Source organism: Prorops nasuta, unplaced genomic scaffold (assembly GCF_024137725.1).
Source record: "Prorops nasuta isolate Cenicafe-Biocafe unplaced genomic scaffold, Cenicafe_Pnas_1.2 PNAS00008, whole genome shotgun sequence".
In the NCBI taxonomy this organism is placed as follows: Eukaryota; Metazoa; Arthropoda; class Insecta; order Hymenoptera; family Bethylidae; genus Prorops; species Prorops nasuta.
The window spans coordinates 1,815,737-1,836,969 of record NW_027116805.1 but is presented as its reverse complement, the minus strand read 5'-3'; the positions used below and the strand labels follow the sequence as shown (position 1 = coordinate 1,836,969).

At 38.1% G+C, this 21,233-nt stretch overlaps 2 protein-coding genes across 4 annotated transcripts in view; one reads left to right on the top strand and one right to left on the bottom strand.

Moving 5' to 3' along the window:
- The window catches only part of nudC (nuclear distribution C, dynein complex regulator), an 87,616-nt gene that overhangs the window by 9,334 nt on the left and 57,049 nt on the right, over window positions 1-21,233 (top strand). The gene's annotated exons all lie outside the window — the stretch shown is intronic.
- The window catches only part of LOC136775512 (uncharacterized), a 50,488-nt gene that overhangs the window by 8,038 nt on the left and 21,217 nt on the right, over window positions 1-21,233 (bottom strand). Inside the window, exon 1 of one of the 2 annotated variants that reach the window (XM_066730354.1) lies at window positions 5,949-6,692. The exons of the other annotated variant lie outside the window; for it this stretch is intronic. Within the exon in view, the coding sequence (XP_066586451.1) occupies window positions 5,949-6,047 (99 nt within the window). The 5' untranslated portion in view covers window positions 6,048-6,692. Of the gene's footprint in view, window positions 1-5,948; window positions 6,693-21,233 lie in introns of those variants that run through there. 2 annotated transcript variants of the gene reach the window in all.

Here is a 21,233-nt window from a genome sequence, read left to right as displayed (position 1 = left end):
TGTGGCAATTTGTCAAAAGTAATTAGAGGTTTGGTAGTGTGCGGTTTAAGTTTATACTGAGTGGTGTACTTGTTAATGATGTACGATGACATCGGTGTCCTTAATGCTATATTGCCGGTAAATAGTCCTTTCCCTCTCTCACCTATAAACACCCCTTTCTTGCTAGCTTAAATTAGTTTACAAATTTCAGCGAACCGCTAAATATCACGATGATTACCATAATGCGACTGTTTCAAGGTTTCTCGTTGTGCCGAAGCTTGACCTTAGTCAACAATTATTTAACATACATACTACATAGTGGATCTAGAAATATTCTGATCGGTTAACACTAACCTCCTCTGACCAATTCCGTATCAACCAGTCATTTAAATGAAATTGATGATACTCTTCAGGAATTAAATATTTATATCGAGTTCGACGAGACTAGCAGCTGATATTTACAAAGGCTTTGTTTATTCAAGTACGACAATATATACGATGACGATCTCTGCAGGAATTTCTTTTTAAGAGACAAATTTGTACACAGCAATAAAGTGTATGAGTTACTCGAAGTAAGCAACTTTCTTTTTTGCCATGCAAGAAGAGAGGCCGAACACAACGAATGGTACAATGGTGTATCTCTGGATAAAATACTTAAAAACCGCCTACACCGATAACATCTCGCGACCTTCCTAGGCTTTCGGCAACTTTCTTCAGTCGCCCTAGGCCAGAACTTGTAGAAACTTTGCCATCTTCAAGGTAATCAGTGCCTATTAGGAAAACTTGACACTTGGTAAAATGAAACACCGCGCAAAGGCGTAAGGGCCCTGACTGTGTACTCATGCAGACGCATGAATCGGCGCCATTATTTTGACCGATGGCTGCGTTGAATGACTAGACAGTCCTGTTAATAAAACGGGCAACCAATGCACCAGCTTTGTACGTACATATATCTACACAGATAGACACAACTGATACACGCGAACATTATAAATTCGTAATAGTCGTAATAACAATGGCTCCGTCGAGGAATCAGTGGCTCGCCATGTGCGTGCGAGCGGTAGCTTTCTTTTCCTGGAGGACTTTGGCGTTGAACATTTTATGTTTATTCTGAAATGGTCGTGATTCGAAACCATAAAATTTCACGCGAATCGATTCGCCGTAATAACTTCTATTATACAATGTACTTAGGAATGTGCACGTTATGTATGAAACTAATTGGTTAGCTAAATCAAATAAATTAATAAGGATTTTTTTTTAGCTGCGTGACTCGTATAGCGGAGCGTATAATTATTGAAATTTGTTAAATGGTCGTTAAGGTGCATAAGTTAAATGCGTATGTTTGGGTTTATCGATTCGGTATGGGATATTTTTCTCGGTGTTGTTAATGATCGGTAGTGGACCGTCATCGCTGTCATCGGTGTAAAATGTCACAGCATTCCATTGAGTCCAGCGGAACCTGCCGATTGCTGGACCTTCTCTAGGTCATTTGGAAACGCTCTCCGATCCCGGCCGATTTGCATTTACAACATAAATAAAGAGCCGACAGAACGGCGCTCCGCAATTGCGCCATCCAGTTACGTCGCGTGCCATTTTACCGTCGTTATCTCTCTCTCTCTCTCTCTCTCTCTCTCTCCCCCCCCCCCCCCCTATCTTCATCATTTTTTTGTCTTACCCTCAATACGTCTAATGCTCGGCGTCGTGTCGAATATCGATCGGCAAAAACCGGATTAGTAAAGCACAAATATCATAAACGACTAAATAAAGATTGCTGTATTCTTGTGAAAATCTGTTTCGATATACTAACAAGTTGAAATTAAAGCAATTATTGTATCAATAGCCATTGCTGCGCGTGTATATATACATAAGTGAATCTATCCTTGCAAAGAATCGCTTTACATTTGACGTGTAAGCATCGTATTGACTGATTAGTCAAAGAAAATATTTTGAAATACGTAACTTTGCTGCAATGAGAGTGCCATTTATTTCTTGGACCGCAACTCGTCAGTGAAAATCGAAGAGTCGAGCGCGAATAGTTAGAAGAGCGAGCTCAGCTTCCAGTTGTCAGCACTTATCGGATATTTTATGACGAGGGGCGATTATTACGTTCGACGTGACTGTAAAATATAGACTTCCGCTATATATTCGGGTGTTTTTGAGCCATTGGAAAATATTTCGAATGGACGATGAAAGCTTAGGACTCGTATTACTCGTGTTATGTTACCCAACTAATCGCTGTGTTAACAAACTTTGGTAGAAGAGTCAAGTTATGTAACTTATGCTGTAGTTTGGTCCGATGTCACCACTCGTGTTAGTCACAGTTCTGTTTGTATAGGAAGATCTGTGCCACTTCTCCCGGTTACAGATTCTTTTCACAATTTCCATCGGATTATTTCGCGAAACTCAAACACGTGCTAATGCAAAAGACATGGATCATTTTTCATCTTTCGAGCTTTAACAATTGCTCGCAGCTGCTTTTCCCTCAAATGGAAACGAGAAATAAATGTAGCCCATTCACCTGCAGATGATGCGTATTTTCGCTTCAACTGCCTGAAATGCTTAAATTTGTTTTATTTTTATGATGCCAAGAATTTCAAGGTAAGTTTTATTTTTCTGATTTCCTCAAATTACTAACGATGTACCTTTATTGGTATAGAAGGATATTGCTGTGCAAGAGTGTAAGCTGGAAGCTACTTGGTGCATGAAATAAGAACCCTTCCAGTAAAATAACGCAAAGAATGCAGCTGTGAATTGATACGTACGTCTCTCAAATATCAAACTTACCCATGCAACTTTTCCTTGAGGTAGGTCTTTTTGATAGGTTTATTACTCGACATATTAAACCTCCAGCTATTTTAATTTGTCTTCTTCTTAACTTCCTTGCAAATATTAATATCAAAGAACCTATCATCGACATTAATTTATATTTCAAAAACGCGCTTTACTCGAGAGAAATATGCAAAGCATTATTCTATATATATATATATATATATTCGAAAAGAGAAAAAGACTATATTTATATTTAGCAATATAATGGATTTTCTTGCGAACTTCGACACGATTATACACAAAATTTTGCAAGATTTTCTCAAAGCTTTTGACATTGACAATGAGAGTTTCGTATACGATACTGAGAAATCCGTGGTATTTTATGATTAGGAGTAAGTCGATATAATTGCGCGTTTGTTAATGTCAGGGGGCTTTCCTGATTATTTGTACGTAATATCTTGGCAGATGGTGAATGTTTAAGTTATACGAGTCGATCGCTCGAAGTAGCCCGATAGCGTGGAAAGTGAAATTCTCCACTCGTCGACAGGGCATTCATCATCGACTTCCTAAGAAACCAAATATTCTCAAGCGCTAATGATTTTGTTCGGAATATACGTAACTATTCAAATCACCACGCCTCTGATTATTTTTTCTCGGCACTAATTTATCTTGCGAACAATTCACGCATTTCAATAGATTTATCAAAAATTAAATTATTTACAGTATGAAAATACTTTCAATATTCGCAAAGTATTATTACTCTCCATATATTGGAGAGTTATGCAGAGCCAAGCAGCCAGGGGCCAATTGATACAAAAAGCTGGGGCTATTAAGACGCAGTGTTATACGATCTTCAATTACTTTCCTGTCCAAGTTCAATCATTCGTCCCGAAAATATGGACCGTAAATAAGGAGAGGATATTGATCAGGTGCAATCGTAACTCTCCTCCACGTACTGAGGCAACTCCTAAGAAAGCGAAGCGTATATTGCACAAGCGTGATCCTCTTCTTAACTCGAAGAAAATTAACTCGCAAGCTGTGAATAAGCGTATATCAAAGATTATTAAAAAATTGCCATTTGAGACTTAATCTGTTTAATAATTCCTGGCCAAAATAGCTTTTGGTGTACGTAAATTTCTCTTATTAGGAATACCACTGCGAAATGTTAATTTTTAATTGGACGGACTCATCCTACCTTCGTTGGTAGATTTATTTGAAAATCAGCATTGCGAGCTATGTTACGGTAAACTCCCGTTGCACATTAGATATAAAATTTAATCGTAAAAATAACGGATAATATGGAAATCACAGGTTGAGTAACCGTCGCCAGCATTATCCCAACCGTTTGTTCTGTCGCTTTGCAAAACTATTATACCATTTAAATTATAATCGTACATTTACCAGTAACTCGTATAATTGTTCTAATAAGCTTAACTCAATAATGCTGCTATTTATTATAATGCAACGAAGATACTGTCTTTCGTTCCAAGGTCACTTTAAACGAATGCATTAATTAAAAAGTTATGTGAGAATCGGAATGAGCGGAGTTAGTGTGATTAATTGATCATCTTTGAATAAAGAAGAACACTGGTTGAAGAGAATAACGAAAAGGAGGGATAGAGAGAGAGGAGGTCGAAGAAAAATTATGACCAATCGGTCACGAATGGTCCAGTTTTCGTGGTGAAATTATCCAAATGAAAGCCTATATGGCCTATTTGTTTTAATTCTACGTTCGTTTTCCATTTCACTTGCTGGTTACACAGACTATAGTTATTAGGTAATCATTTCAATGGAGCATAGATTCAGCAGGCATCCACCAGCTTGAAATCGATTAATTTAGTCGTGAAAGTTTCGGTTGCCTTCGGTAAAAGTGAGATTGAATCTGCGCGGTAAATACATCGCAAGGTCTCCTCTCGTGCATGCAAGCTTTGGTAAAAGTCGTGTCATTATTCACGAGGCATTATTGCAATTAGCTTCTGAATATGAAGTGCAAACTGGTCGGTAATGGACTGAACGGTGAAACGGCCCTATGCTAATAATACGAAACTCGAGCTTTCAGCTATAAAGGCACTGCAGTATCTTGCAATATCTTATTTAACTTGCAATTTTGAAAAGAACCAATTTCTAATCTAAAATTGCATAAGTACCGTCATCCACGTCATCGCGTTACTTTTAATAACCATAACCTGCTCCACTTAATTAACCTTTGAATTTCTAAGATCCTACTTCGATAATTACTGGCTGATTTTCGTTGTCAAAGCTAACTTGTATTCATTTCAAGTTTGCCTCGTGTTCTTGAAGGGATCATGTGGTAACAGTGTTATCATTCGTTTCTCAATTGGCAGGACTCGTTTTTCGTGCATTACATAAAACTCGAGGTGTCAGCATTATTAAAGCGTGTTCCGTCCTGTTACGGTATGAGAGTCCGTAAACCTTGCATACACATCTTTTACCATGCACCAACACGAATCGTTTGCTAAGATTGGCCCTAGTTGTAAACCATTCATTACACACAGCCGACTGTTGAACTTGATCAGCTATGCGCACTTACAGCTGGCAATTTAAGTTTTCGAGACTCTCTTTCAGCTCTTACTTGCATAAAATTCCAGACGAACGTAATAAGTAAAAATAGTGTTCTTGTGCGACTATGCAAACTCTAAAGAAAAAAAGTTATCCCTGTGGAAACGATCGTTGTTCGGTTTATCGAGAGGAATGAGTTAAAATGCTTTCCTAGTCGTGAAATCCTGTCTTCTGCCACAAGAAGAATTATATTGGATAATCGAATATCTTAAAGTACGTACGATCAAACGAATCTCTCCTCTTTGTCACGCTTTATGTCACGTTTACATCACGCTATTACCACTCCATAATATTTACCTAGATTTCAAACGGTCATCGTCCACGCGGTAGATCATTGTGCAACCGCGAAGATAGAAGCTGAATTGTCATGCGGGTTTTGTCTTCCGGACGGAGATACGCCGTGAATTGTTGAAGGGTTGAGGGTGGGGAAGATTAGAAGCCGCGAGATCACTTTGTGAAAGTCTATGACGCTCGGTTGTCTGGGAATCGTAGGAAGATATCCAGTAGGAGAATAGAAAGCCGCTGGAGGAGGGACGCAATTTCCGTAATGGCAAGTGCAAGTGCCGTCTGCCAGGCTGCAACAAGTGCCGGGAGCGATAATTAAAGAACCAGCAACTTACGTCTCTAACGAAACGCTGCTCATCGGCCACCTCGACATTGATGCGAATCCCGGCATCTCCAAAACAATCCAGGTTAGCTTGCTCCGACTGGATTCTCATGTTTCCTCGTGGACCCGTTCAGGAACACTCGAGCACCGATCCTACGTCCGCGATTAATCCACCGGATTTCACTTTAAATATAGCAATCTAAGTTTCAACCTAACACGTGCTGCGTGGCCTTTTTCTATCCGGCGAGGAATTATCGAGCTTTTCGGACCTGCAACCTTCCAGTATTACGACCCCTTGAACACTCTGGACGCGCACTGATTTCAGTTCTTATTCGGACTATTTCTTCTTTCGAATAAACACTCGAATCTCTTCCAGGTTTTTAATTTATTTGGCGCTGGATGTCCCAATGTCAGTGACAAAACTGGGGCAAGTTTTGGTCTTCTCGTGCATGTGTGGAAGACTCGAAGGGTAAAGCGAGATCTTCCTCTGCCCAGGGCAAAGGGCATTTGCCCTTTCTCTCCCAGGCTGATTGGAACACGAGACACCTGATTAACTCGCGGGTCCTTCGGGACTACAGTTCTTTCAGCTCGATCTCTACTCGCTACAAATGGGAAAACGAAAGATGAAAATTGCAATGATGAAGCGAAGTTTGGACGAAAAATCAGCCACGGAATCACGTTTGTTTTATCACGCTGTGGAATGTACAAGTGCCGCACGCCGTCTCGTGATCGTCTCTCTCGCACACGTGCGACTAGAGCCGCCGCCGCATCTGGCCTTTGGACTGGCTCGCACAAGACCACCAGATCGGTTTTATACCTTCGCATCTCCCACTCTCCTCGTCTACCCAGCCGGCCGGACCCTCTCGCGATTCCTTCGCTCTTCGATCAACCAGCATTGATCTTATTCTTCTTCTTTTCTTCATCTTACTTATCCGTCCTTTCCCACCATTCTTCTATATTATGTACGTGTAGGCACAAGGACAAGCTCCACTGAAGGGACCTTCTTTTTCCCTTAAACCTGCAGCTGCTTCTTTCCTCGTCTCTTTCACACGATTCCTCCGACAATCTGCTCATCTGCCCATTCCATCTCAACCAGTCTCAACCTAAACCTCGTTCGACCAGGTTCGCTCATTCCATGAATATTTTACCTATTTACTCCCTTTATGTATCTTATCTAACTCCTAATTCCACCACTGCAGTCAACGTCAATGGTGGTCTATTATCTACAGCTGTACGAAACTAAGGACACTTATAAGCATGTAAGTCTTGTATGTTTCATTTTATTTTCACGTCATCTTGAATGTGATGGATTATTCATTTTTTATATGATTTATCCAACGATGGTGAGCGATATCAATGCATTTTATCATTCTTGAGTGATACATTTCTTTGTCAACTTTTGTGAACGTTATAACTGAGCAAATTTATTGAACGAGGATGCATTGTGAAAATGTAAAATGTTCGAGAAGTTGAAATGCAGAAAACTTTGCATTCCTCGGAAAGGGTTTTGTTTAGCTATTCACAGATGAAAATGACAACCGACTTTGTCAATGAATCAACGGTGAATCTTTCAGCTCTGTGTGTATATGTGTGTTGTCTGAACGGTACTTAAAATAGTCAATTGTTCTATGTGGGTATATAAGATATTCGCGTGGTCGAAAAAATGAGAGAGAGTGAAACTCCCATGCGGAATGCATTTTCCGCGAGTTTTGTCTTCGATTAAGTGTAGAAGCAAGAACCAGTGAGACTTGCACCAAATCTTATCGAAATTTTAGAAAATCCCATGAATTTCACTGGTCGTCTGCATAAACACTTTAACACGGAAAATGTCTGAAATATCCAATCGTTCTGTGGTTCGTTTCTCCCGTTTCATAACTCACAATGCAGTTACATGTGATTCGCGTGGGCGACAGTGATTACACCGGTAATACCATTCCGATCGTGTCACGATACTACATTCCGTTACGAACAACCATAACGCATGAATTATTAATGTTATTCACCGCTAAATCAATTTTTACCCTTGTTAAACTGTATTTGTATTGAGTCCAAAACAAGAACAAAATTTCTTTTTGAATCTTTCTTGTCCAATGAAAATCTTGATACAGTTTGCGTCGATCACTCGAGAACATGACGAGCAATGGCCACCGTATCGATGACCTTGACTCGCAGCCTCCACCTGATCCACATAAACCCTCGAACTGTAATGGTTTCGCGGAACTTTTCTGACGCGTCGAGATGACCCTGCCTCTCCTTCGCTTCAGGCAGGCAAGCCAGTCATTTTTTTTCGACCCTCTTTGAGCTAAAACAGAAGAATTCTACGCAACTCTAGTTAAAACTTTTTTTTCTGTCTCCGTACAAATATTAGATATTCCTATCAGGAGCTGGTCCAGAATTATTTTTAGCAAGGACCCGCTTCTTCCTTTTCCTACACACCAGACTGGTTTTTCTTGCGATATCGGAAGCGAATTGCGAAAAAAAGAAATGAAAAAAGAAACAATGAGGAACCATGAGTAAACTTTTTTCCTGATTTTATTCGAGATTATCATCTGAATTATTGTCAGTCTAGTTGGACAAATTGTGCTCTGTTTCTTCTTAACGTGCCGGAAGAAACTTTTGAAGAACGAAACATTTTTAATGAAGACGAAAAATTAACATATTAAATTTTTTGCTCTGAACAATTTTATTTTTTATTTATTTTTGTTGACTAAATGAAATAATATAGTCGTGTTTAGTCCGAAAGGATTAAACAAATCGTCCAATTAGTATCTCTAGTAGAAAGTCAAAAGTAGTTAACATTACTTGGGATTAAGCGAATTCCTTCATCTAAGACAGACTCGTCTAATATTTATTAGGAATTAGTAGGACCGTTCAGTATAACCTGGCGAATATAAACGGTATTCTCCAATCCTTCAAAATTCCAAAGTTACGTAAGACTAGCTCAAGCAAGCTAACTATGGATCTACATTTTTATGAAAAATCTTCTTACATTATTCTCCAAGATTAAAATTGAAAATTTTGTTTTTAAATTAAGCTTGAAGGTTTTATGATTTAAATTAGTGGGAATGATTTGACGCGTTCGTATCTGGACGATGATATAATGATGAAGAGGGTTACACATGGGATTGTAAGGTTTTACGACACAGCGAGAATTTTCACCCGTTCGAGTCATCGTTTCATCAGAATCGAGCATCGAGTAAGGTCCATGCATTTTGGCACGTGTACCACGCGAGCTGACTCATTTCGGATAAGTAAGTACTAGCGAGGACAGAGTGCGAATTAGATCTCTGGCAATTAAATATTCCACTCAGGATCTAATGGCTTGCTCTATTTGAGGCAAAGACCTTCCTTCCTGCATCGACGAACCTTTAGCAAGGTCTCACAGTGATCTCGGAATGATCTCGATTGTGGTTTTTAATACTACGTTTTGCGCTCTTGCTGTTCACTCGACCTCCGATGTCCAAGGAGAAAAGTTACGTGGCTGCTGGTTAACCGACCCTCTCCCACCTCTCTCTCTCTCTCTCTTTCTTTCTCTCTTAAAAAATTTTCTCTATTTTCTTCTCATCTTTCTTTTTCTTAATCCTTCTTCTCACGTTTTCGATCAACCCAAACCACGCGAATCTGTCTCTTTAAACCAGTCCTTTAAAAAGACGTTTCTAACAGTTGCTCGCGTATAAGGAGCACAAAACCCATCCAGGATTCGATTAGGCAGCCAATAATATCGATGAAGTAATTCGATTATTCAATCCTTTCTTTTATTAATCACATTAATTACTGTAATGCTTATTTCTGTTGATTGCTCAGAATTATTCCAGTCATGCTTTTATTCACCAGAAGTTATCAACAGGATCGTAGAAAGATCGAGTCTGATTTAATACGAAGAAAGATAGAATGATAACTTGACTTTCAGATAAATACGTGGTCTAATCTAAAAAAATATTAGCAAGTGAAGGTTCCATGGAGCAGAAACTTCCTGGTCCAGCAGCAACGCGGGTTGGACCGTATGTTGCGAGTGTGCGTGACACGTGAGTATCGATCGTTTCTGATCGCGAGCAAGGTCGAAAGGGATTGGCCTGTTCCGTCTTGCAGGCTCATTAAAGGTCGGCTTCCTCCTCTTCCTGCTGGATCTCAATCACCGCCCACCGGGGAACCTTCCTTGGAAATTAATTGCACCTTGCAGTATACTGTTCCTTCTCTTTCTTTCTTCTCTCATTCCTTCATACCCTTTCCCCTCTTCCTTCCCTCATTGCTCAAGAGCGAGGTGCAAACCTGCCTCGAGAATGCGTTACCTTCGTGTGGCAACAGCGTCAACGTGCTGGTCTCTCAACACGCGTTTCTTTCCTCGCCAGAAACTCATTGCTGATTCTTTAATTTGCTACAATCAGCCGATCCCATACCTATTTCCACCCATAAAGACATTTCACTGAACAGCTGAAACCAACCCAGCATTTAAGCTTCGTACCGAATCAAAAATGGCCTATTTATTTGCACACGTTGAAAAGTCTCAAAATGATCCCAGCAAATAAATTACATGTATCGAATTCAATAATGAATCTTATTAATTTAATCTTGTTTTAGACGATGATGGATTAATCTTTATAGAGGTATAAAAACATACTTCAAACCGGATCAGTACAACGTGCTAAAAAATCTTTTTGCAGAATTGCTGCACCTTTGGTTAAGCGTTACAAAAAACCTCGTACCAGATCTGTACCGATAATCATACCGTTTCTTTGATATCTGTACGAAATATCAACCCAACTCTAAACACAGCCTACACGGATGCTGATAATGCCAATGTGAGTCTAACACTCCCACACTGAATTTTTTTCTCGCATAAAGACATCCCCTTTCCAGACATAAAACGATGAATGTAACTTGCCAACTAACAACAAATCTTGTACCGGATTTATACCGATCTCTTGGTATCTGTACCAAATATCGGGCTGCTGTAAACATTTGCCGCGCAATAGATGAGAATAAGCAACGTAGTCCTTGTTATCTGTGCCAGATATCGGATAACTCCTCGAGAAGATCAAGCTGGTTCTCCAACGAGATGCATCTACGTTGATGACGCCAGCGGGGTTCAAATTAATTTATAGCACTTGGGAAGATAAATTACATTTTGTTAGCTCAGTTCCCTTAACGATTAGAGCGTTGCTCTTGTTTTATAGGTTTGATCGGTTAATCGAATGGAGTATGGAATAGGGAGAGGGACTTCCTGTTAGAAGTGACTAACTCATGGACATCCGTATTGAGCCTTAACAAAAAATAACTGGACTCCGAGTTCTTTTTTCTGACCAACAGGTTTGGGCAAGGTGACTAGATAAACGTATTCTATTCCTATTGTACTTATATCATTTCAATGTAATGTCATCTTTCTTCGATCATTCATTTGTTTCATTTTGACTATCATATCTTTTAATTGTTTGTCTATGATTATAATTTTTGTTTCAAAAGCGTTATTAAATAATTACACGAGAGGTTTGAACATTTAGTGGCTATATAAGTTGTCTCCTGTAGATTGTTCTAGAAAAAACATACAGTTTTGATTAGCGATTTATAAAGTAGGCTAGCCGGACTAAGAATTGGAGGCGCAAGTGCGCACGCGAGATGCTAATCAAACCACTCTCGCTATATAGAAAATAGTATTCTCATGGCGCATTGTGAGAATACCTGCATTCCCTTTGAGGAGAGTACCTGTAGCTGTACAATCTCCTGATTCAATTTTTTATCTTCCCTTCCTTTGGTTACCTGTCCTTTGTCTTCCTTTATATTACGTTTTCACGACTTGTATGTACAAGGATATCACTTTCTCCCCCTCCCCCCTCCCTCTCCACTCTTTTTCATGAGTCCTATACCTTTTTTACTTCTTTTTGAACAATCGAATCTTTTAAATTCCCTAACAGTTATTTCTTCTATCTTCTTTATCTCGAGAGAAGTTGTATTTCACTTGTATCTTCAACAATCGAATTTTTCGGATTCTTTACTTTAAATAATTTCATCCCGTCCATTGGAGAAGAAGTGGAAAAAGAAGAAGAAGCTTCGTCCTTTCAAGAGTTCAACAGACGAAAGGTTCGTTGCTTGAATTTTAATAGGAATGATGCCGAAGAGATTATCTTTGCAGGTTCACGGACAGGGAGATTTTTCTGGAGTTAGGTAGATAAAGAGCATTGGGAATGGTGCAATGCACGAGTGCCGTATCCGGGTTCGCCAATCTCACAAACATGTTCGTGAATTCATTGAGCTTTTGCACGAGCCAAATCAAACTGGGTCTACCTGTAATCTCTATAGAGGGGAGAACGGGCTGATTCGAACCGACCGATGATATTTCGAGATGGCTGGCAAAATACCTAACTAGTGACGTCAAACAATAACGGGGATTCTTTTAGGTAACAAAAAACACTCTCGGTAATTTTCCTGCAACCGTCATCGGAATTTGCATGTGAACGCTTGATATTGGTCTAGAACGGCCTCGAAGGTTGAACTTTTCACGGGAAATTAAGCATCAGTCGAGTGAAAGTGATATTTTCGATTTATACACATTGCCAAATCTTTTAACGGATATCCATTGAAATCGCGAACATGTGAATTAAGGTTGGGCCAGCTTTATCTCAACTGCTATTTTATTTATTTACTTTTTGTTTTGTTTTTTCAATTAGCACCTCCAGAATTTTCTTGTATAAATGCAAAGCAACTCGATATGCACGAATTAATTTCAAATAGGGACTTTATGCGTTCATAAATCTTCACCTGTGCTACAGTTTGGCAAATGATTATGGTTTTAATGCAGAGCAATTAGGTTGACGAGGACTGAAAGAACAAAAGAGAGTACCAACATCTACACTTTTGTCCTTATCTGACCAATATCGAACGATTGGCATAACTTCTCACGCGAAAGAGCAACGTATGTAGCACTCCCATTCTCGTCAGCATTTAAACAGCATCCGGGCTCATGAATCAAATGCCCTTAAACGCTTTATTTACGCCTACCACGCACCTTCTACTTTTAACTTCAGCGACTCGATCTGCTTTGTCGATCGTTAAATTTAAATTAGCTCACCCGCTAAAAAATTCCTGTCGTAAATTATCAAGGATTTTTCTTTAACCTCTCTCAACCATATTTTTCCTTCGATGTTTTCGCTCAAGGAAATCGAAAGTTTTCTGTAAAAATTCAATTATCATGTTTTACGACCCGGTCAAATCTTCCTTCGCTGGCTCTATCGCAATTTCGAAGAAAATTTCATTAATATCTAATATTAATAATCTGTCGATTCTCGAAGTAAGAATTATTAACACCTTGAGACAGAATTTGTATTAGCATAGTTGTGAAGTGGTAGCAACAACAGAATTATTTTCCATGCTTTTATACGTTGGGGACGAAATATGGGATGAGGATATAACAGCTGATTACTTTGACTGTTTCCTTGAGTGTTGCTGCGAGGATGCTGGGCATCGACGCAGGAGCAACTACTCGAGTCTTTTGTTAGGTAACGATTTCCTCGAAACACGTGAAAAGCTATCGACGGCATTAAGTCACGTGTAAACAGGCGTTACGAAGGTGCGGCTTCTTCCGATGCCCACTTTCTTTTTGGCTTACCTAAGATATACGAATATTACACGTGGTTCGCGACACGTCCCCTTCTATCCACTTGCACAACCCAGTCCTCCAAACATCACAAGTTCCCTCTAGCTGTATCAAAATTCATCCCCACCCTTTTACGGATTCGCAAGTCACTATATTTTTAACTCTTCTAGCCATTTATCGAAAGTATTAGTTTTTTTTTTATTATTAGAATCGATTAGTCATTTTTTTCATTAAATGTCCTAATGTCCGTCAAACGTAATCATTGTGTAATTCATGAAAAAAACCCGAGGACTTTAATTTTCTATTTCAACCTTGCTGGGATGTATAAAAGGTTTCTTCCTTTCAATTGTTTTTCTTTCTTGTCTTTTCATAGTAACAAAATTTCAAAAAGAGATCAGATATTTTGTTTTATATTTTAATATAAAATAAATCTTAGTTTTTGATTGTATTGAATGTGATTCTTGATTGAAAGACGCTGCAAGTGTTCTAATCTCATGCAACTTGACATTACAGTAAGTCAACGATCTGTCAAGGCCAATCGGAGTCAAGGTAGCTCCTAATAGCTTCGTTTCGTCCAGACTATCCGGTTCCCGGGTATTCTAGTAGATATTCCAATACCGTTAAGCATAGCATCCTGGTCAGAGGTGTCAAAACACTTTGGACCCGATGATCTTGTCGGGAATTCCAGCGAAATGTACGAAGGTCCCGTAAGCTCCCCAAGTTCATTGCCGGGTCCATTTGCCGTTGAAAGAATCGCGAAATCGCGCTCTCAGTCAGCGACTCACGTAAGTTGTCCGAAATATCATGATTATTCAGCAGTCTCTTCAAATTATTCACCAGACCCTATTGCCAATTGCTGTAAAAGTGACTTCTTATGTCTTCCCAATCATCGTTTGGTTATTTATTGCCGAAGAAATTCGTAATATTCCGTTCCTACTCATAACCCCCTACAGAGTTCGATTAATTTATTTCTTCAACTTTTACCAAACTAATTATCACCTCTTATACTAGCAATAATAAATGAATATCCATATATTTTTCACTTCACTGTTTTTTCCTGGACATTTGGAACATTCGCAGTTATCCTTTAGGAGAAAATACTTCATAACTAAATAAACCTTTTGCTTATATAGAATTGTAGGCTAAACTTATGATTTTATAAAAGCCTGCGTATATGATGTTTGCTTTAGAGAATGTTTTCTTCCGTAGGTGCTATACGAAAAAATCTTTCTCTTTGCATAGAATAAATGGATTTGACTTTTACTTTTTTAAGAAATGGAAAGGGGTAGAAGTCATGTATTCAGATATCAGTGTTTTTGCTCATTAATTCTTGTCGGTTTAGCATGTAAATAATCTTCGTTTTCACCCGAGTGCCAGACGGAAAAGAAATCATTCTTGTCTCTCGTGTCAACCGGCATATTTGCTCAGAACAAAGAGACCCGCTAAGAAACCAACGTCCTCAAGCTAACTCTTCGTTCTGGCAAAGATTTCAATTCACTTCTCTTGACTGATATAGAAAAGTAAACAACTTCAAAATATTCTTAATTGCCTTTTTAATGGTTAATATGAACAAATCCTATGAAATTTGAATTACAGAGACAGATTCATACAGCTTCTAGATTTGGATTTTGTAAAAATGATCAATGCTAGCGTGTCATTTAACCACGGGATAGCTCTGGTAATCTTCGGGAATTGCGTTTCTTGGTGAAAAGGTCGTTCAAATGAAACGAAGTTTCCCCGATGTCTCATGGGTACACAAAAGAAAAGCGACTCGACGCCTATTTACACAACCATTTTATGGTCTATCCTACAATAACATATTACCTATATCCTCAAATTAGAGATGGAGCCATTAAAAATGCTTTGAAAGATTAGTCATTAAAACCTCAGGAATTCCCATTACCAGTTCAAATAGCAGCATTCATTCTTATTGATGCTGCTGCAACTTTATTTCACGATACAAAATTTTAATTAAACGCGATAAAGAAACTTATAATGTTTTTTCCATAAACTATACTCGTAACCAACGTATCATTTGAAATGCAGTAAAGGCATTAATCGGACGTTTTAGTGATAAATATTAAATTAGCTGTGAAATTTAAACTACAATATTATCGGAATGTTGCGAATCATTCGATGCAAGAGGATCTGAAACGGTCGAGTCTGATGAATTGGTTTTTAAAATATATCTGACTGATTAGATTGAATGATCTATCAATGTGAATGATGCAGGCTACATAATGACTATCGGGACTTCGGATCGTGACAACTGTTAAATTCCAAGCGTAATCTCGGTTGAGAAAAGAAGCATGGCTAACCACACTAGTGAGTGACGAGACCACAAAGAGAGGTTTAAAATAAATAAATAAATGTAAATATCGGTAATTTTATTTATGACTCAAATCTATTTGTAATAATAAAAAAAAATTGTTTTATAATTCTCGTTTTATCCCTAAAAGAGGGGAATTCCAAAGCTCTACAATTAGGAGAGAGTGGGGAAATCCTGCAGGTCAGCGAGCAATGTCGGCGACTTTTGAAATGTAAGATAGATGTAATTTTTGTTAAAAGAATAATTATGTAACGTTAGGTAACTGAAGATATTTTGAGGGGATCACTTCAGTGTCACAGTTTATGGCCATTGGAAAGTCATATTCTTAGCATGCTTCTTATAATGTATCAACCTAGAAGCAAAGCAAATAATTGAATTTTACATTTTTCTCAGTCTGCTTGCACAGTTTAATTACCATCTTGTAAACTTTCCCACTTAGATGATAAGCATATAAATAATGTGCTGGTTCGTGGCAACTTAATACTCGATAAATGAAAATATCATTAAACAATTTTATTGAACAAGTACACGTGATATAGCGGCTTGAACATCTATAATTAATAAAATGTTATCTATACAGGAATACAATCAAAATGCAATTCAACTTCCTACTTTAATGAAAGAAATTAAATTTTACTTTAATTGCAAAGAATTTTCAATTTTTTAGTATTATTTACCATTATTTCAGGATGATGGGAGTTTTTATCTTATTAAAATTAATGAACTACATTGTTGTTTCATCTTCCTTATCTTAATACATGGTTCTTCTATCCGGGTGGAGGGTATTTAGTTAAGAATGAACAGGGGTTGATGCACTGACTGCACTGGTTGGAAAACAATGGAGCGAATTTAGTTGATAGAAACACAGCAGGATACGAGAGCTTATTACGCGTACATAGGTGTGTGTCTATACTAAATAGATTGTAGCAAAGACCGAGAGAAGGGAAAGCGGCAAACGATCTTTCAGAGTAGCGGTGAATTCGTCGAGCACCGCGGATTCCTCGCACGTCACAACGCGCGATGTTGCTATCACGTAATACGTCGCACGCGATACGCCAGATTCCGTGCACGCTTTTTTTTAGCAATCTAAGAGATAATTTTCTCTCGCAAAAATACGAAAAATCTCGATTCGTATCAACCCTTAGATTTTTACAAATTTTTTTAGCAAAAGTGTCAAGAATGCTTGAAATAATTTACTCTCGACCCTGTCCGCACCCATCAACGAAATTAAATCATAATTGGTAAACTGCTCAATCGGAAATTCTTGTAGAAAAATAAGCAAAGAAGTTTAGGAGCAATAAACGTGTGACTTTTTAATGAATTTCATGTATATTGTAGAAGAGTTTATGGCTCAGTACGGGACTGCCGCATTTCTGGTATGCTTCTCCTATACAGTGTTACGTGGAATATTGTCTTATTACGTATATGACGTTGAAGCACGCAGGAGTACACATCGTTGGTTTATTGTTCGATTAATCAGCAACATTCCATTTGTATATGAAATTAATGCACGGCTAAGGCTGTTCGTCGACTACTCGCGTTTCATTCTTATCCGATTCTACGTGCGTTCGTAAATTTCAGCGTTCCTAATGTGGCGCGCTTAGCTGCGGCCATTGTTTTCCACTTATTACCGATCACTTTACCACGCTTTACTTAACCGGAAAGCACACAATTGCCGATTGGCTCATACTGATCTTACAATATGCCCCTAATCATGTGCTTATTTACCAGATAAAAAATGTAAAAAAGCCTTAATATTCATTTTAAATGGAAATAAAAAGACTTTAATACTTTTGACCTTTCGAAGCTTTAATATTCTCAATTTACTTTTACTAGTATTTTTCATTATATTTTTATTAGTCATAAAAGTTACGCTTTTAAGGTTTATTAAGAGTCTGGTTTATCTTTAAACTCTTCGAGGGTGAACCTAAACAGCAGTGAAATCTGATGAATAACGCGAAAGGATGTTGGAAATTCAATGTAAGGGGCAAGGTAAACAAGGGTGCTTATGCCGGTAGTGTGAAGCAATAATGCTGCACATAGAAATCTCTTTTTTCTTCCCATTTCCTCCCTCTCTCTCTCTCTCTCTTCCTCGCGACTGGCCGTGGCGTTTTTCTGCTCTGTTAAGCACACAGTCCTTTTGCGAAATGTGACTCCGCACAGTGGAATACCAACCAAACAGCTTCGGTCCGGCTATTCCATTTTACCATTCATAGCTTAAAATCTCTTTCATGATAATTCTTCTTTCAATATTATATACATTTCTTTTAGATATTTTTCTCCGACGATTCTCAAGTTTTTGCCTTTGTTCGTGGTATTTTCCGATTTCTTTACGGATAACTTAAGAGTCATAAAAGAAGGGTTACAGCATTTTGATTGCTATGAAACTTTAAGGATCTGTTTGATCTTGAAAATTGCATTAAAGGGTCTATTATGTTGATAATTGAAATAAGATTGGATGTAGAATGATGGGTGATGCAAAAAATAGCAGAGTTTATTGTACTTAAGAATGGAATGATCGTGAAAAGACGAGAGGCACGGTGGCGCGTGTCAAATACACCATGCTGTTCAGCAAGGACGTGTACTTAATGCACTCATGTACTCCAAGGTTATCGTGTAGGTACAAGAAGGAAACACAGGAATCATCTTCTTCGAGTACCAAAGAACCGATGATAAAATGCGTTTGTAAGAAAAAAAGGTAAAAATATTAATTTTAATATTTATTTTCGATAGAAATTCGGCTAATGATTTAGATGATCTTGTCCGGATGTGTTAATTAGATGGCATTAGAAAATTCAATTAGTCAAGGTTGTATGTAAAGTATTAATATAATTTGCTTATTGATGAGATGTATAAAGTACATTGAACTTTTCTGAATGAGGGAATTAATTTTTTCGGAAGTATATAGCTGTAAAATCACGTAAAATTCTGAGATTTTCTAAGAAGAAAATATTATAAGAGCACGCATATAGTATTTGATAAGACATGAAAAGTATTAAAATTTGCAGACGGCAATTTCGAATAACCCTGAACCCCCGTCCCGGACCTGGCGTGCATTCTCAAGTTTTCCTTCTCCCCTCGGCCTCCTCTTTTAGCTTGGATCGCCGAGACTTCACCTGGAGACCGCAAAAATCTCTAATTGCAAGACGGGAGCGCTAGTCCCAGCATCCGCCGGAATCACAATGTTTCTTCGTCGTAACACGTATACGCACACCTACCCGACTTTTTCTTCTTCCTTCAACGTTTCCTTTTCCTTCTGTTATTCTTCCTCTTCTTCTTCTTACCGGATAAAGAGAGTCAACGATTATATACGTGACGCGCTCATATACGAAACGGCAAACCTGTTTGGTTTTAACTGTAAGTGCAAAAATGTGTGCGAGAAAGAGATAGAAATTTTCAGTTTTCCATTTATCTCCCTTCAAGAAACTGAAAGATCTGCTTTTTCCACTTCGAGGAATTTCTTACAAGAGCTGAAGATTAATCGAATATCATTATATCCTTGATTATTTCTAATGTCACTACCACCATTCTTTCTCGAATTCCACCGCTTTCAGACCCACCACCGTCACTATAGAGAACAAGATTCAATCTTTGTTCCCATTGTGAAATATTCAAAAATCCACGTATGCGAATAAATAATGTCACAAAAATAGCTGGGCACAGAAGAACGTGTTTACCGTTTTTATGAAATTTTACGTAGAGCGATTTAAAAGTTTTGCAAAAAAAGCTGAATTATTTGCAACGAAATTCCCAAATCCCGCATCCAGTGGAAAACAATAGAGCGGCCGTGGATGTTTGAACTTGAAAAAGATACATAATTCATAATAACTAAGAGAGGGGAGAAATGAAAAAACTCCCTTTGCGATCTGGCACTTGCACGGCTAATATTAACACCCACCAAATAGAAGGCGTATAAAAACGAATCTCACCTATATGCTATAGAACTTTTTTTTGACAAGGACGTGTCTCGTAATCCTATTAAGCATCCTTTGACAACAGATTTTTTTGTTGGTATCTCTTGCGTCTACAATCGTTCTATTAAAAAAGCGGCGTTTGTCCCAATGCAGTTTCGAACTTAATCATCTCAGCAATTTATTATCCGTGTATACCACTTGTCGGACAACCCGGAACTCGCTATGTTAATATATACTCGGATTATTCTGTATTATTATATGAACGTATCAGGTGGAAAGATAATGAAGCGTAGGTTCCTGTTAAATGATGTATCCCCCTTTTATGGATAAGAAGGAAAGCTTTGGCGTGAAACGGTGTTCCGTTTCCAATGGCCATTTTCGAATCACGAACGGAACATCCTAATGGCGTTTTCAATTATCAACGGGAAGTTGGGAATACAGGAAGCTTTACTGTTAAGTAACTTCTGTGTTTAAACTAACTCTCTATAATGTTCCGATTGGGCCTCGTCTTTCATCGATCAGACGGCTCATATATTTTGAGATAACCGATACAACAATTAAATATTTAAATTATGGTAAGTGTTAATTTAGTTAATTCGATTATATAATAAATTATTTGTACTCTGTGGATTACAATTATTTTCAAGAATTTATATTGATGTATACATGGGTGAGACAAATTTAAGTATCGGGTCTGAAAAGTTAACCGTGAATGAGAGCCGCAAAGCTTTCGGCTACAGGGACCTGAAAGGACCGTAAAGAACGATGCTGATATGAATGTTAATGGAATTTTCGAAAGAGCCAAGTGCGTAACGCTAGTTGGAGCCATTGTACTTTAGGATTCGACAATAATTTGCATAAACACGTGGACCAGGACATAACATGATCGACATTTTATTGCCTCACTCTCTTATCTACAGGCATATGTTAATAAGGAAGTAATAAGCAGACCAAGTGACCAATAAAGCCAAATCATATAATATTTTCCTTCTGGTAAAATAAGAAAAATTAAATGCCATAGAAATGATTCACGGTCTTTTAATTTTTCTGAGTTAGCGCGTGGCAGCTAGGAAGTTCCGGCATACCTACCCAACTTACTCAGACTGAACAAGGAGCATATTTATAAAACTTAGCAAGTATTTGTGAAAATTTTGATTCAACCCTTTATAAGATTATCGCTCACTATCGATTATCGATTTTCCAAATGATGGCGAGTTATAAATAATTTAAGTTATTTATAATTACCTTTATTTATATACACAGGCAGGTTTCACGTCATAATTATCTATGACAAAATTTAGTAACTGATTAGCTGTAGAGGCCTCTCAATTAGCTATGTATTATCCGTCGAACTGTGAAAGAGCAGCCTCCCGTCATTTATGAGTTTATTGGTTTGTTTGCGATACTGAGACGTAAGTGGATTACGATGTCATCCACAAGACCAATGGATGCCAATTGCCATTCAGA